At 38.3% G+C, this 15,584-nt stretch overlaps 1 protein-coding gene across 2 annotated transcripts in view; it reads left to right on the top strand.

Moving 5' to 3' along the window:
- Positions 1–869: 869 nt before the first annotated feature.
- Positions 870–15,584, top strand: part of Efhc2 (EF-hand domain containing 2) — a 178,854-nt gene continuing 164,139 nt past the window's right edge. The window contains exon 1 of one of the 2 annotated variants that reach the window (XM_031343008.1): positions 870–1,018. In XM_031343008.1, the coding sequence (XP_031198868.1) occupies positions 977–1,018 (42 nt within the window). In that variant the 5' untranslated portion in view covers positions 870–976. Of the gene's footprint in view, positions 1,027–15,584 lie in introns of both variants that reach the window. The other variant, XM_031343086.1, reaches the window with a different exon arrangement.

The raw sequence follows: 15,584 nt of genomic DNA, 5'->3' as shown, positions 1-15,584 counted from the left end.
AGGCAAGCTGTAATTGGGGCTAGGGATCTCAACAGAAATAGCAGAGGGAGTGATAAATATACTAAGGTGTCCAGCCAGCAGGGCTGTGGGGCAGTTAACTGTAGGTTTTCATTCTAGGCATCTGGGTGCCTGGTGGAGCAGTCTTGATTTTTATTTTTTTATTTTTGACATAATCTCACAGTGATGCCCAGGTTGGCTTGGAACGCAGGCCTTCTGGGTGCTAGGATTATAGGCATGAGGCACCATACTCAGAGTTTTATTTAATGCTGCCTGACCCTCCCTGCTCCTGGCCACTGCTGATTGGACCTTAGATTTTCCACACTTGGGTCATGCAAAAAAGGATCAGAGGAAGGACTGAAGACCATGTTTACCTTTGGAATGGGTTTCCCTGTAGGGGGTGAGTGGTTTTAGATTCATCTCTAACGTTTTAATTCAAAAATAGAGGCTGGTGTAAATGCAACGCAGCTCTGTAAGCTTACAGGCATCAGATTTCTGTACGTTTCTGGGCATTTTAACTACATTTAATAACAAAATAGCAAAACAATGCTGTGTCAAGATTTCGTGAGCTGAAGGTCACAGGAGGATATAAGCTCTAGGTAAAAGGAGTGAAAGAAGAGAACAGCATAAGTGAATACAGAGCACTCACTTTTTGCGCGGAAGACCAGTGGGGTCAGAACCAGGCAGCTTCCGCTGGAGGGCGGGCAGGGAAAGAAGACAGGCAGTGGGGCGGAAAGGGAGGGAGGGGCCCTGCGGGCTCGGCCCTGCCCCCACTTCCACTCTGTCTCGCCTCACCCCTCCCATGCCTTAGCTCCGCCCTAAGACTCTTATCCTACCCCGCCTATCTTAGCCCCTCCTCCCTCTGTGACGCTATCTCCGGTCTCCAGGTAACACAGAGGTCAAACAAGTGGCCGTTAAGAGCAGTCAGTATCCATCTCTCTGTGGTTGGATCCTTGATCCTCATCGGACTTTGGCAGCCATGACTCTACCGCTTCTGCCTGGCAACAGCTTTAATCGCAATGTGAGTAGGTAGGAAGCCTGAGGTCCTGGCCAGATCCTGAGGTTTAGACAGGATCTGGGGAGTGTTCATCTCCCTAGATCCTACCTGCGAGCTACCTCCTGCCCTTTACTCCTGTGTGCTGAGTACTCCTGTGTGCTGAGTACACCTAAAACTTCATGTTCCCTCTTCCTTTTCCCTCAAAGTACATCTGAATGCTTTTCCTACATGACATTGAAGTACAGGTAGCAGGGCCACCCAAAGTAGTTGGTGACAGTGATGATAAAAAGAAGCACGAGGTGTTTAATGTATATGGGGTGCTGTGCTTTAATGGCCTTGGGTATTGTCAACAGCTGTTTGAATTAGATCTTTTTGTTCCCATTTACAGCTGAGGAAACTGAGGTCTTCCTGGTGATGCTAGTTTTCTTTCAGGCAGCTGGTCTTTATAACCTATGAGTCTAATTATTATCTTTAGTACACTGTGTACAAAATCATAAACTTTGGTACTAAATAGAAGAAACCCAGAAGGAAGCATAGCAGATAGGGAAGCCTTCCATACCAGGAAGACAGGCACCTAAACCTGGGGGACAAGATGAAAGCACAAAACCAAAACATTACAATCCCCTAGAACATCAAAGAATTCAGCAATATGTAGCCACATACTTAACAGGAGGAAAACTAGTCAGGCTTTTGTTTGCTAGGGGTTACTGCATTTTGTTTGGGTTTACTAGTGTCTTTAGGAGAAGATAATATAAATTGATGAAAAAGATTCACGTGGAGCCACTCAAGATGTTTGTAAAGCACAAAGTTTGCAAAACACTCAGTACACCGAATTGACAGATTTTGAACAGGGTATCTGAGTTGCTGTCCCTAAAGGGCCAGTATTGTTATAGATGTTCTATTTAAGGTTGATTTTTAACCAGCTAGTCCGTTCAACTTTGAACAATGGCTTGTGCGTTTTGTTTCTTGGCTGATTTAAGTTTGAGGCTGGCCTCTGAAGTGTAGCAATGCTCTTTGGAAAGATTAAGTCAACCAAATAAGAAAAGCTCCAAGAAGGAGGGCATGAAAAAAGATTCCAGAAATAAAGAAGCATTCTGTGCAAAAGTAATTTTAATAAAAAATATAAGCAGAGCCTACAGCTTTTGGCTCAGCTACACTTCTGATTACTGATGCCCACTGCCTGCAGAAGTATCTTAGCTCTCACATGAAGTGATTAAGGGTGGGAAGGAAAAAAAGAGCGTTTGGATGAGATATTTTAAAATCAGCAACATAGTACTGAGTGTACTTTGCTTTTTATAAAACTTTTTTTTTTGTTGGGAAGAATAACACATGTACAGAAATAAATGTGCAGTGGATCACAAAATGAACATCAAGAAATAGAGTACTACCACTACTCTAAAAGCAGCCCCCTTGACTATTCATGTCATTTGTAGCAGCTAAAAATAAATGTTCTGAATATTACCTGAACCTATTATTACTAAAATATTAGTTGTTGCTTCAGATTAAAATTTAACTTGTATTTTATGTGGAACTCTATGATCCTTTCCATGCCCTTTTAACCTGTACACCATTTTCCAAATGGAACTACTATTTTCACTTTTGTTGCTATTGTTAGATTTGGCTTCTTTGGAACCTTTTATATGTGGAAATATCTTGTGCTTTTTGTTCTGTGACTTTTTTGGTTCAGCATTGTATTTGTGAGATTTGTCCGTGTGGATAATGTTTCATTGTATGATTGTCATGTATATAGATCCCTCTGTTTAGTTTATTCTTGATAGCTTCTTGCTATGATTCTCTTGTTCATTTCTTTTAGTATGATTGCCTAATTGTATGGCACCGATACAGAGAGCTTTAGTGAACCCTACAAAGTCGTTATTCTAATTGCCACCAGCACATTTTTTTACTTATTTTTTTTGTTTCTAAATGCCTGTATTGTTTAGTCTTTTAAATTTTGCATTATTTGGTCAGTGGCTGTACTGCAGTTCTTTGCAGTCTCAAAGATTTAAGTTTTTAAAACTTATTTATATGTGTGTTTGCTGCATGTGTTCATGTGTCTGTAGAAGGCAGAAGAGGGCATCAGACATTCTGGAGCTGGAGTTACAAGGGAATTGTGAGTCGTTGAGGGTTCTGGGAACCAAACTCGAGTCCTCAGGAGAGTAGCAAGCATTCTTGACCACTGAGCCAGCTTTCCAGTCCACCCAACCCCAATTTTGTTGTTTTTAATATGCATTTTCCTGACTTCCTAGTAATCTTGAACACTAATTTTTACATACCTTTAATCCCTGCACTCAGGCAGGGAGGCAGAGGATGCAGAGGAGGCAGAGGAGGCAGAGGAGACAGGGAAGCAGGTGCATCTTTGTGAGTTTGAGGCCAGCTTGGTCTACATAATGAGTTTGAGGACAGCCAGGGCTACAGAGAGAACCTTCGTGGGAACACTTGACTTTCACACAAATCTATAAAGTGGCCATATGGTTTATGTATGTTTAGTTTGATAAGAAACTTATCCCCTACTATGAGACAGGGTCTCATATATCCCAGTCTGGCCTCAGTTGGAACTCATATTTAGCCAAGGATGACCTTGAAATCATGATCCTCCTGCCTCCATTTTCTTAGTACTTTAAGAAGCCTGTGTTTGGTGGCCTGTTTTGCATTAGCAGCAACAATGAATTTGTGTTATGCAGAGCATTTGGTGTTGTCAATATTTTGGATTTTAGCCAGTTTTAATAGACATGTAGTATATCTCATTTTAATCTTAATTCCCCTAATGGCTGGGATGTTGATAGACTGTTAACCATTTGTACTCTCCTTTGAAAAATGTCCATTAGTGTCTCTTACTTGCTTAAATTTGATTGTTACCTTACTTTTGAGATGTTGTTGTTGTTGTTTTTAATGAACAACCATTGTTGCTATGCGGGCTGCTAAGTTAGGGAATATATTTTAAAGAAAAGGATACAAGATGCATTCAAACTGATATTTCCAATAAGGATCCTAGAATTTTTTTTAAACTTCTTTGATTTTATATTGAGTTTACTTCCATGGTCAACAATTACTTGTTGTGTCTCACCATAAGTACATATCCATAAAATTTCTGAACAATAACAGTGACATTATTAAAATGATTTCTTTCTTTATTTTTATTTTATGTGCTTTGGTGTTTTGCCTGCATGTATGTCTGTTTGCCTGTATGTTTGTCAGATTTCCTGGAACTGGAGGTATAAGTAGGTGAGAGCTGCCATGGGGGTGTTGTGAATTGAACTGCAGCCTCTGGAAGAGCAGCCAGTCCTCTTAACTGCTGAGCCATATCTCCAGCCCCAACAACGACATTAGTGATTATTAACTATTTAAGTTTTTAAAGAGTTTTTTTGTAACTATCTCTATTATAAAGATATCCTTTGCTAGAAATGCATTTCCAAATTACTAGGGTGAATGTTGAGGCATGCATTATTTGGCAATGTTATGGTTTATACCCAGTATATCGCTTCTACCAAGCAAATGCTGTCAGTCACACATGTTCATTTAACTTATGTAATTGCTGTGAGTAGAGTTTCATCACCAGCTTCATTATTTTCATTGTGCTTTTGATTCTTACTTTTGTTGTTGTTTCATTATAATGTAAAAACATTTCATGGTTTTAAAGTCAAATTTACAAAATGAAACAGGGCTAGCTTTTAGCCATGACCTCACAGTTTTGCTCCTCCCTTTTCTCTAGAAATAACTCTAAAAATTATTTCTTTCTCTTTCCCTACCTCTTATCTCCATTCCTCCATTCTCTCTTTTCTTCTTTTGGGGTATGTCTCCCTCCAGTCTGTTTTTAAAACAACAATTTCTTAAAGTATTTGCCATCTTTCTCTTTGTTAAATAGATAGTAGCCTACTCTGCTTATTCTCTTTAATCTTTTTTTATTTCATTTTAATGGCATATCTTGAAAGTCACTTAATTGGATATAGAGCTAGGCCTCATTGCTTTTCACAGTGAAAGAGCTATCCTATTGTGTGGACTTACTGATAGTTTATTCAGCCTATCCACTTACTGTTTCCAATCTTTTGCTGTTACAAATAATGCTATAATACATTACAAAATACATCAAAAGGAAGCTAGCACATAGTGTGGGGAAAATATTTGCAAGCCATATATATGATGACAGATTTAGAATTGGAATATATAAATAATCTCCATAACAACTACTACAACAATAATCTAATTAAAATGGGGAAGTAGTTAGAATAAACATTCCTCCAACAATAATATAGAAATAGCAAATATGCACGTGAAAAGATGCTCAATATATTTACTTATTTAAGGCATGCAAATTGTTAAAACTACAATAAGATAATACTTTAGGTCTAAAAGGTGAGTGTGGAAAAAAAGATAAGTAAAGGTTGGCAAACACAGAGAGACATCACTGGTGGGATTATGAAATGTAGCTGCTAGTGCTGTAGAGAGCAGTCTGGTAACTTCTGAAATGGTTATATAGAGTTACTGTATGACACAGTACTCCTAAACATCTACCCAAGGAAAAACATGCCATACTTTTCATACTTTTCATACTGTTCATACTTTTATAATTTTTTATATTATTATTATTATTATTATTATTATTATTATTATTATTGTCTAGGATTGGCCTTCAGCAATTCTACACGTTAAACAAAGCACACAGAAACAATATCCCCATCCTTTGTAGTGACTCGAAATAGAAATAACCTATGACTTTCAACTGACTGGTGGAAAATGAAAATGTGGTTTCTACACAAAATTAAATGGTTTTAATTTTTCTCTTGGGTTTTAGTGATAGGGTCTCAGTGTAGCTCAAATTGTCTTCATACTTAATTTGTAGGCCAGGCTGATCTCAAATTTGTAATCTTTTTGTTAGGATTTAGAGGCATGTGCTATCATGCTTGGTGCTAGAATACTATTCAGCCAAAAAAGAAATTTGGTCCTCATATATGTTACAGCATAGCTGAACCATTAAAGAACAATATGTCAAAGACCCTGTATTATATAGATATAATCCTGTTTGTGTAAGATATGAGTGGCCTGATGTATAGGAGGAACAAGTAGATGAGTGTTTACCTTAGGCTGTGTAGGGAAAGAGGTATAATGAAGACTGGCTGCTATTGAGATTTTCTGTGAGAATGATGAAAGTGTTATAAAATTAGATTCTCGTAATGATGCACAGCTCTTATTTTATCAAACTATACTGAATAGTTTAGTAGTTATCAAACTATACTGAATATTGCTCATTTTGAGTTGGTTAATTAGATGATACTTTATGATACAAAATAAAGCTATTATAATGGTTTGGATAAATATCCTCCAAAGACGCATGTTAAAAAGGCTTCATACCCATCCCATGGTGATACCCAGAGGTGGTAGGATCTTAAAGGGATCAGGCCTAGTGGAAAGGAGTTAAGTCATTGGGGGCATATTACCAAAAGAGATATTGGAACCCCTACCTCTTTTTCTTCATCTCCTTGCTTCCTGGCTGCCACAAGATGAGCAATTTTTCTCCACATGCCCCATGCTATAATGTTTGGTATCCTCAAAGGCTCTAACATAATGAAGCCAATCACCCACAGACTGAAATCTCTAAAACTGTAAGCTTTTGGTTTTTATATGTTGATTATCTCAATAATTAATATTGTAACAGAAGGCTAATAAGTAGGATTATAAATAGTTATTTGATGATGTTGGTAACAGGACATTGCTGGGAAAACAAAACAATTGGTGTCTATAATGCCATAGCACTGAATGTATTTTTTAATTTCTAAGAGTTATTTTGTCACTATATATGTACATGTTTGTGTGTATGTGTTTGTCTGTGTATACATGTGAGTGTGCATGTACATATTGTATGGAGGTCAGAGGTCAACATTGGATATCTATCTCAAAAACTCTCCATCTTTTTTTTAGTGTCTCTCATTGAACCTGAAGTTCACTCCTTGGGCTAGAGTGGCTGGCCAGCAAGGCCCAGGGATTCTCTTGTCTCTTGCCTTCTCAGCAATGGAATTACAGGCACATACTACTGCACCCAACTTTGTACATGGGTGCACTAGATTTGAACTCAGGTCCTGATACTTGCACAGGGTGCTTTTGATGTAATGAATTATGTCACTTTGCTCCCAGTAGCTATTGAAATGTTATCATTTTGGACTGAGCCACCTCTTTTTTTCTTGTTGTTATTGTTTGTTTTGAGACAGGATTTATGTGCCCCATCCAGGCTTACCTTAAACTTACTATGTTGCCCAAGTTGGCCTGTGTGCTACCAGGCCTGATTTGGGCCACCATTTGAAGCTCCTCCCCATACTTTGAAAAATCACATAATATTCTGATGATAATTCTAAATGTTAATTTGGACTTCTGAAATGAGAACCCCTTTGCCTACATTTTAATTTGTATATCAAACATACAACATCATATTTTGTTTTGTACTGTACTACAAAGCCCTACCATTTAGGATATATTGGCATAGGTACATTCATGTCTATGCCCTTGGCCATGGATTTAATGTGACCATTTGAGGTGCCCCTGCAGGTATCCAGGAAGGGAAGCAAACCCCTCCAAGAGATAAGAATGAAAACCCAGTGCATATTGACTTTGTCAACCTGGATCAGACTTCTGGGAGTCTAGTGCCAGGTGGTTCATTGTCAGTATATTTAAAACACGGTGTCATTTGGGAAAAGATTTCCAGGCAACAATCTATCTAATCAGTCTGCACAATAAAGCTTAAGATGGGACTACATAGAAACTATTTTACAAAGTACATGTGACTATGAATGTGGGTTCCATAGCTTAAAGGCCTAGAATCTAGTGTGGATTCTGACCCATATACATCAGCAGGCCACAAAATACTTGTGACATCTCCACAAAGAATGGGTAATGGTCTAAAGAGGGAAGAGTCTGGGATAATCATTTTCAGGAATTTGCATGAGGTCTGCCTATATAGTAAAGGTCACCAGGTTCTTAACCTCCACTGTCAGCCTTCTGGATGGAATGCATGTATTTGATTTTATCTCCACCATTAGGAGATACCCCTGTGATTAACATTCCTGGTTCCCTTAGTGCTTCTCTGTGAGTGCAAGGACCTCTGTGTCCCCAGCAACCAGCTGTTTCAAGTTTTTACCTCTGACTTTTGTTCAGTGATGGATTGCAACTTATAATTACAAGTCAAATAACCTTTTTTCCTCCACTAAGTGACTTCCCTGCTCCCTCCCCCAGATTGTTCTATGACAGTTACAGAAAGCAAACTAGAACATTCCTCAAATAGCCAATTTGATTAAATTCTTTCTTGCTCTTCTCATCATCACCTCCTTTTGCTTCTTGGGAGCAAGAGTTTGGAGCTGGCATGCTGGCATCCTCAGATTTTAGCTTCTATCCTAAGGACTCTGCCTAAGTTGGGTTTGTTCACCTGGGATGAAGAGGTAGTTCTCAGCTAATGCAGAAACTATGATCATTTGCTCTTTGGGTTACCTCTTGGTGCTTTTCTTATACAAGGCCCGTCCTGAATAACTGATTGTCCATTGTCCATCTGCCTTCAGTGACCATGGTTAAGAACTAGACAGGGGCAAACAGAGTTTGAGAAGATCATGTCTAAAGTGAACATCTCACTGTTGTTTTCCACTGTTGCTAGGGAACAAAATAAGCCTTATTTGGGCAATAGTAAATAGAAAGTGAAAAGAAAAGTCATTTGCCTGTGTTGCCTAAATAAGCTACATGGCTGTCTTAGTTGCTTTTTTGTTGCTGCTGTAAACATCATGATCACAAGCAACTTGGGGAGGAAACAATTTATTTTATCTTGCAGCTTACAGTCCTTTCTGAAGGGAAGTTGATGCAGGAACCTGACACCATGGCTTGCTCAGCTTGCTTTCTTATACCATGCAGGTGGTGCCACCCCCTGGTGGGCTGGGCTCTTTCCCATCAATCATTAATCAACAAAATGGCCTAAAGACTTGCCCACAAGCAATTTGATAAGAGTCATTTTCTTAATTGAGTTTCCTCTTTTCAGATGATCCTAGCTTGTATCAAGTTGACAAAACCCAACTAGAACTTGGCTTAGCCGAAGTGGCCAGGAAAGCATCTAGATGTCCCTATGCAAATTGTAACTCAAAGCAATGTGTCTGTGGTATGATGAGGGATATTTGTAGGGTGAGGACAAATGAACATGGAATACGGGAATCAGCCTAGAGCAAGAGTTGTGTCAAAAGCATCTACATAAGACTGTTAAATTGATTGTTGTTTTATAGCAAACAACTTTTATAATATTCATTCTTATTGTTATAATATTTTATAAATTTTAAGGAATATGACAACAAAGATATTGTAGGTACTGAAGGGGGGTCTCTGGGAGGAGTTGGGGTACAAAAGGAAAACAAGAATGTGATTTAATTCTATTTACTTAAAATATGTTTTTAAATGTTAACAAATTCAGATAAATTGAAATCATATAACTTTTCTCATTATAATGCAATAAAAATTAAAAAAAAAAAAAAAGAGTTGGGTCAAGGCCTGTCCAGTCCCCAGAAATCTCATCCTGAGATTGGCTGCTGAATCACTCCTCCCTGGTCTGGGCCTTCGTATTCCAATGTACATAGCCAGGTGCCCCTAACTTTTGCTCCCCCCAGGAGGTCATATAGCTTAGTAAACAGGTTAAATTTCCTCTTCCCTTATAAAGTCCTGTCCAGTAGCAGCTGGAATTCCTCCTTATGCAAATGAGGCATCCATAGCACCCTGACCCTGGTCGATGATGGTTTGTATATGCTTGGCCTAGAGAGTGGCACTATTAGGAGGTCAAGTAGGTGTTGGAGTAGGTGTGTCACTGTGGGCGTGGGCTTTAATACCCTCATCTTAGCTGTCTGGAAGTCATTCTTCTGCTAGCTATCTTTGGAACATGAGGTAGAACTCTTAGCCCCTCCAGCCCCATGTCTGCCAGGACACTGCCATGCTCCCGCCTTGATGATAATAGGCTGAAGCTCTGAACCTGTAAGCCAGCCCCAATTAAATGCCATTCTTATAAGAGTTGCCCTTGGTTGTGGCTTCTGTTCACAGCAGTAAAACCCTAACTAAGACAGTGACACATACTGAAAGCCCCTACCCACTCCCAAGGGTTTAAGTAGCCTTTGCTCCCCCCATTAAATGAGCTGTCTTACTGAAGCTGTCTCCTTCCTGAGGTCTCTTCTACTCCTGGCCATTCCTGTCTTCATTTCCCTTACCTTCTCAATATCTGCTGGATGAAATAGGGTGGGGAAGCAGAACCTTGATGACAGATATTTCTTTTCTTTTTTTTTCTTTTATCTCATCTGTATTTACCTTTTAAAGCAGAATGTTATTGGGCACTATTATTTCCACTCACAAGCCTTGCTGAGTTACAAGACCTAGGGTTTTGTTCTTGGTACTTTGGAAAACAAGCCACTTGGGGAACTCCTCAGTCAAGACTAGTACATGCAGAATTAACTACAGGAAATGAAATTTTTAAGATGTAACTTAGGCCATCTTAATTTGGTCTACTAAGGAATCCAGCTCAACAGCTAAATACTTTGGACCACAAAGTGAACATTAACAGTAGGTTATATTATGTCTTACAACAAACGTTCTATTGGCCTCTTGAGTCAAACCTATAGTATCACAGTATCATAGTGTCTTGTTTCACATTTGTTGGGAGCAGCAGATAGTTTTTATACACACTCGTCAGTGGAGACTCTAGGGGAGAAGTGTTCACTCGTCAGTGGGACTCCAGAACTCCCTAGCACAAATTCAAAGGATTTCCTTTGCCATCTCCTTAGATGTATACTGTGCACTACAGCTGCAGAAAGAACAGATGCAGATTTTTAAGGTTGGGAAGATTGCCTAAAGCAGGGCCAAGTGAGAAGTGGGCATTTTTACTCCTCCCTTACCTAGGCTACAGCATGTTCAATTTTGATCTGGCAGCACCATTATCAAAAGTGGCTGGCTTGACCACTTGAAGGCCAGATTCTTTGCTGCTTTTCTAATGCTATAACTAGTATCTCAAAGGAAGAGATGTCTAGAACTCAGCTTGGTGCTGCAAGAGCAGCAGGTGCTCTTAACCTCTGAGCCATCGCTCCAGCCCCTTTCCTTTTGGTATGTGATTGAAAATTTTATTTGTAGGTTTGTAGGTAGAAACAATAAAAATAATACATAAAGGTTATAGATGCCTTTTGATCAGTTTCTGCCAATGAAATCCTTCAAAATGATGGTATTATATCTCAGCCAGTATGTTGACATTGATACCATCTGTGATTCTGACTCTAGGGTTCTTTTTTTTCAGCTTGGCATAAATTTCTAGAGGATTATCCAAGATTTTTATTATTAATTTTTTACCACCCATCAGTAAACTCAAATATTTTGTGTATGTACCATAATTTCTGTAATCATTTGCCTGTTGAAGGATACCTGGGGTAGGTTTAGCTTCTGGCTATTGGAGATAAAGCTTCTATGAATGTTTGTGTACAGGAGTTTATGTAAAGAAGTTTTAAAATATATTTATTTATTGTGTGTGTATCCATGTGTTGGTGCATGCATGCCACAGCACACATGTTAAAGGACAACTTTCAGTAGCTGATTTTCTCCTCCTACCGTGTGAGTCCTGGGGATCCAACCCAAGTTCTCAGGCTTGGTGACAAATGGCTTATCCACTGAGCCATCTCACCAGCCTGTAAATGTAAGTTTTTATTTCCCTGAGATAAAGATCCAAGAGTACAATTCTTGGATCATATGAGAGTGATTAATTTTATAACGATACTGTCAAACCACTTCTGAAATCAGATACCCTATTAATGGCCAGTGGTAATGTATATGTGATCTACTTTGTCCATAATCAGGTTAACATTCAGTGCTGTCATTTACTTTAGCTAGCCTGTAGGGATAGTGTTACTGTTGATGTTATTTATTTTCTTGGTTTTTGTTTTTTGTCAACTTTACACTATCCTGGGCCATCTAGTACTCAGAAATTTCATTTAATAGCACGAGGTCATCAGATTTGCACTTAGGCAAGTTTGTGGGGTATTTCCTTGGTTACTGATTGATATGGGAAGGACCCAGTCATCCCTAGGAAGGTAGTCATGGGTTGTATTAAAAACAAAATAAAACAAAAAGGCTGATTAAGCCATATAGAATAAGTCAGGAAGCAGTATTCCTTCATGCTCTCTGCTTTTATTTCTGACTCCAGGTTCCTGCCTTGACTTCATACCCTATTTCCCTTTTGTGATAGACTGTGATTGGGACATGTAAGCCAGATAAGCATTTTCCTACCCACATTGATTTTGGTCAGAATGTGTTATCATAGCAATAGGAAGCAAACTAGGACACACAGAATAATAGCTCAGTTTGTGGTGGTTAATGAATTTAATATGTTTTTCATGTACTTATTGGCCATCTGTATCTCTACCTTGGTAAAGTGTCATTGCTAATTGTGAACGTTTTGTTCATTTCTAAAATTTTAACTGTTGACTTTTGACAATTATTTGGGTGGGATGTAGTTTGCACATATCATCTCTCAGTCTACAACTTGTCTTTTTCAACCCTTTTAACACTGTTTCGAAGGGCAGAAGTCCCAAATTTTACTTGAATTATGTTTACATGTGCATATGTGTGCATACATTTATTTATGTGGAAATGCATGGACATCAAAAGGCAACTTGTGGGAATCATTCCTCTCCTTTTACCATGTAGGTTCTGAAGATTGAATTCAGGTCATCAATCTTGGTAGCAAGCTCCTAACCCATCTCACTAGCCTGGCCTATGCTAAGAACTTAAAAACTCTCTGCTCAGCCCTACAGCCTAAGAATGTCTCTTTTTTCTAATAGTTTTACATTTTTAATTAGTGTTTATGACTTACTTAGTTAATTTTTATATAAGGTATGAGGACTGAATGCTCAGTTTCCCAGAACCATTGGTCAAAAAAGGCCTGAATTGCTTTTGCACCTTTGTAAAAAAATTCAGAAGAGCATATGTATCTTCTGGGCACTTCTTTCTTTTCTATTAACCTGTGTCCTTCCATCTCCCATTGCCATACTATTTTTATTGCTGTTGCTACTTAGCAATGTTTAATGTCATGGTCAGTGATTGCTCTACTTTGCTTTTGTTAGGATTTTTCTTTCTTTCTTTCTTATCTTTCAAAAGGATAAAGAAAATCATCTTTCAGATCACATAATGATCTTGTTCTGTTAAAATAATGTCTGGACATGTAGTAGTGGAGCGTTTGCCTAGCATACATAAGGTCCTTGGCTCAAGAGAACAAAAACCCATTCTAGAATCTCAAAACAAACTTTTGAAAGCAAGGCTAAGGAAACAAGTGCATTGTTCACATTTGGGGGGGGGGTCAGTTGAACATTGTCATGGGAGAAGTAATTTAGAGGTGGAAACACTAACTAATCAACTACAGTGAACTTTTGATTTTAACTGACTTTAGGAGAAAGCCTTGAAATTATTCTCTTTATTAGCTAGTGCCTTGAGTTGAATTATTTAGAGAGGAAAAGAATCAGAACATTGGGGCAGATGCTATACTTAAGAATGTGAGAGGATTTTTTTTGACATTTTTTTATTTTTTTTATTTTTACGTTTGGGCTTACTTCTTCAGTGATTCTGAGTTTATTAATAAGTAACGGTAGCTTTCATGCTCTTATGGTTCTAATCTCTAACATTTGACAGTTTGTTGTTTTCCCTGGGCAATTTATAATAGTTTCTGAATGACTTCTCTTAAAAGTGTAAGAGAAAAAAGAAAATGAATTTCTAAATCAAATATGATATTAAGACAGGAGGACAAACCCACAATCCTCTTGGAATAGAAGGAAACTAGTCCAGAATATGTCATGCAGTCTCTCAGACCTGTAATCCCCGTACATATTAGGCCAAGGCCAGACTGATCCCATATTCCAGACCAGCCCAGAGACACAGGAAACTATAAATATAAAAAAGTATTGTTAGGACAGCAAGATGGCTTAGTGGGGAGAGGTACTTGCCATCATGCTTTTTTTTTTTCAGTGGTGAATCCTGGGCATTGAATAAGGGCCTAGTGATTGTCAGTCAAGTGCTATATCACTGACTAGCCCCTGAAATGCTAACTATTATCTGGCTTTCTTCAGTTCCCACATTTCTATAACTGGATGACATAGAAGGGATTCTCTAGAACTGTCTTCTCATATATGCTGAACTTTTAGGGAATCAAGTCTGTTACTTGACCCATCTTTTCCTTTCAAGATCATAGCAATCATTTTGCCAAAATGTCAAAAGCACTTGTCAAAAGCAAAAGTGACTATTCAACTCTAATGAGTTTAAACAAAGGAAGAGTGTCTCCTTTTCTGTAGCAAGACAGCAAAGAATATGAGAACTGGTACTGAGGAGCCAGCATAAAAAAGTGCTTACAACATAAAAATGAGGATGTTGTACAAACCCCCAGAAGCCTGCATGCCTATAAACCTGCTGCTAAGGAGGATCTCTGGAGTTTTCTGACCAGCCATTCTAGCTAATTGATGAGCTCTAGGTTCAGTGAGAGAGTGAGAGTCCATATCTTCAAAAAATAAACTGGAGACATGGATGGGAGAAGGGCTCCCCACCCCTGTTTAAAAGGTAATGGTAGTTGCTGGCTGCTAGGGAAAAGTTAATCCATTTTCTTCAGGGGTGCCGTCTCTCCTTGGAGGTAGATGGATGTGATCAAAATGCATTGTATATATGTATAAAATTCTCTTTTTTAAAAAAGATATATTTATTGATTATGTATACAGTGTTCTGCCTGCATGTATGCCTGCAGGCCAGAAGAGGTCACCAGATCTTGTTATATATGGTCATGAGCCATTATGTGGTTGCTGGGAATTGAACTCAGGACCTCTGGAAGAGCAGACAGTGCTCTTAACCGCTGAGCCATCTCTCCAGCTGAAAATCTCAAAGAATATATAGATAAACCAAAATTTTAAAATAAGTTGGAAAAGCCATTGAAAACATCTTATGTTAACCTCTAATTTACATGCATTACATGTACATTACATATATGTTACATGTATATTACATATATATTATATGTACATGTGCATATGCATATACATACACCTATACATATAAATCATGTATATATATATATATATATGTATACATTGTATACATATACTCTCCCATGCACAGCAAAAATAGATGATGAAGAAGAGAAGAAGGGAAGATAGACAAGAAGAAAGGAAGGAAAGAAGGAAGGAAAGAAGGAAGGAAAGAAGGGAGGGAGGGAGGAAGGAAGGAAGGAAGGAAGGGAAGGATATAGGCCTGATGCTGAGGCCCAGACATTGGGTTTGCGTCCTAGATTAATCATTATAATATCAGAAAATTATTCTGACATATATCCTTTAGAATCCCCATTTATAAAATGATGTCATACACGCAGATTTTCTCTGAGATTAAAAAAGCTGAGTGCTTCTAGAATGCCTTGAACAATCTAGCCAGTATAGCAGAAGAAATACTTGTACCTGCAGAGATGGGTTTCTAGTTCACTGTGACCTATCTAGTCAGCAGTCAAGTTCATACCGCAACCTATGTATTATTTTTTTTTCATTTTTTCTGTGATTGTAATTTTTTGTTTTGTTTTGTTTTTATT

This window comes from Mastomys coucha, chromosome X (genome assembly GCF_008632895.1).
Source record: "Mastomys coucha isolate ucsf_1 chromosome X, UCSF_Mcou_1, whole genome shotgun sequence".
NCBI lineage: Eukaryota > Metazoa > Chordata > Mammalia > Rodentia > Muridae > Mastomys > Mastomys coucha.
The sequence above is the reverse complement of the archived record's forward strand: the minus strand, read 5'-3'. Positions and strand labels throughout refer to the sequence as shown.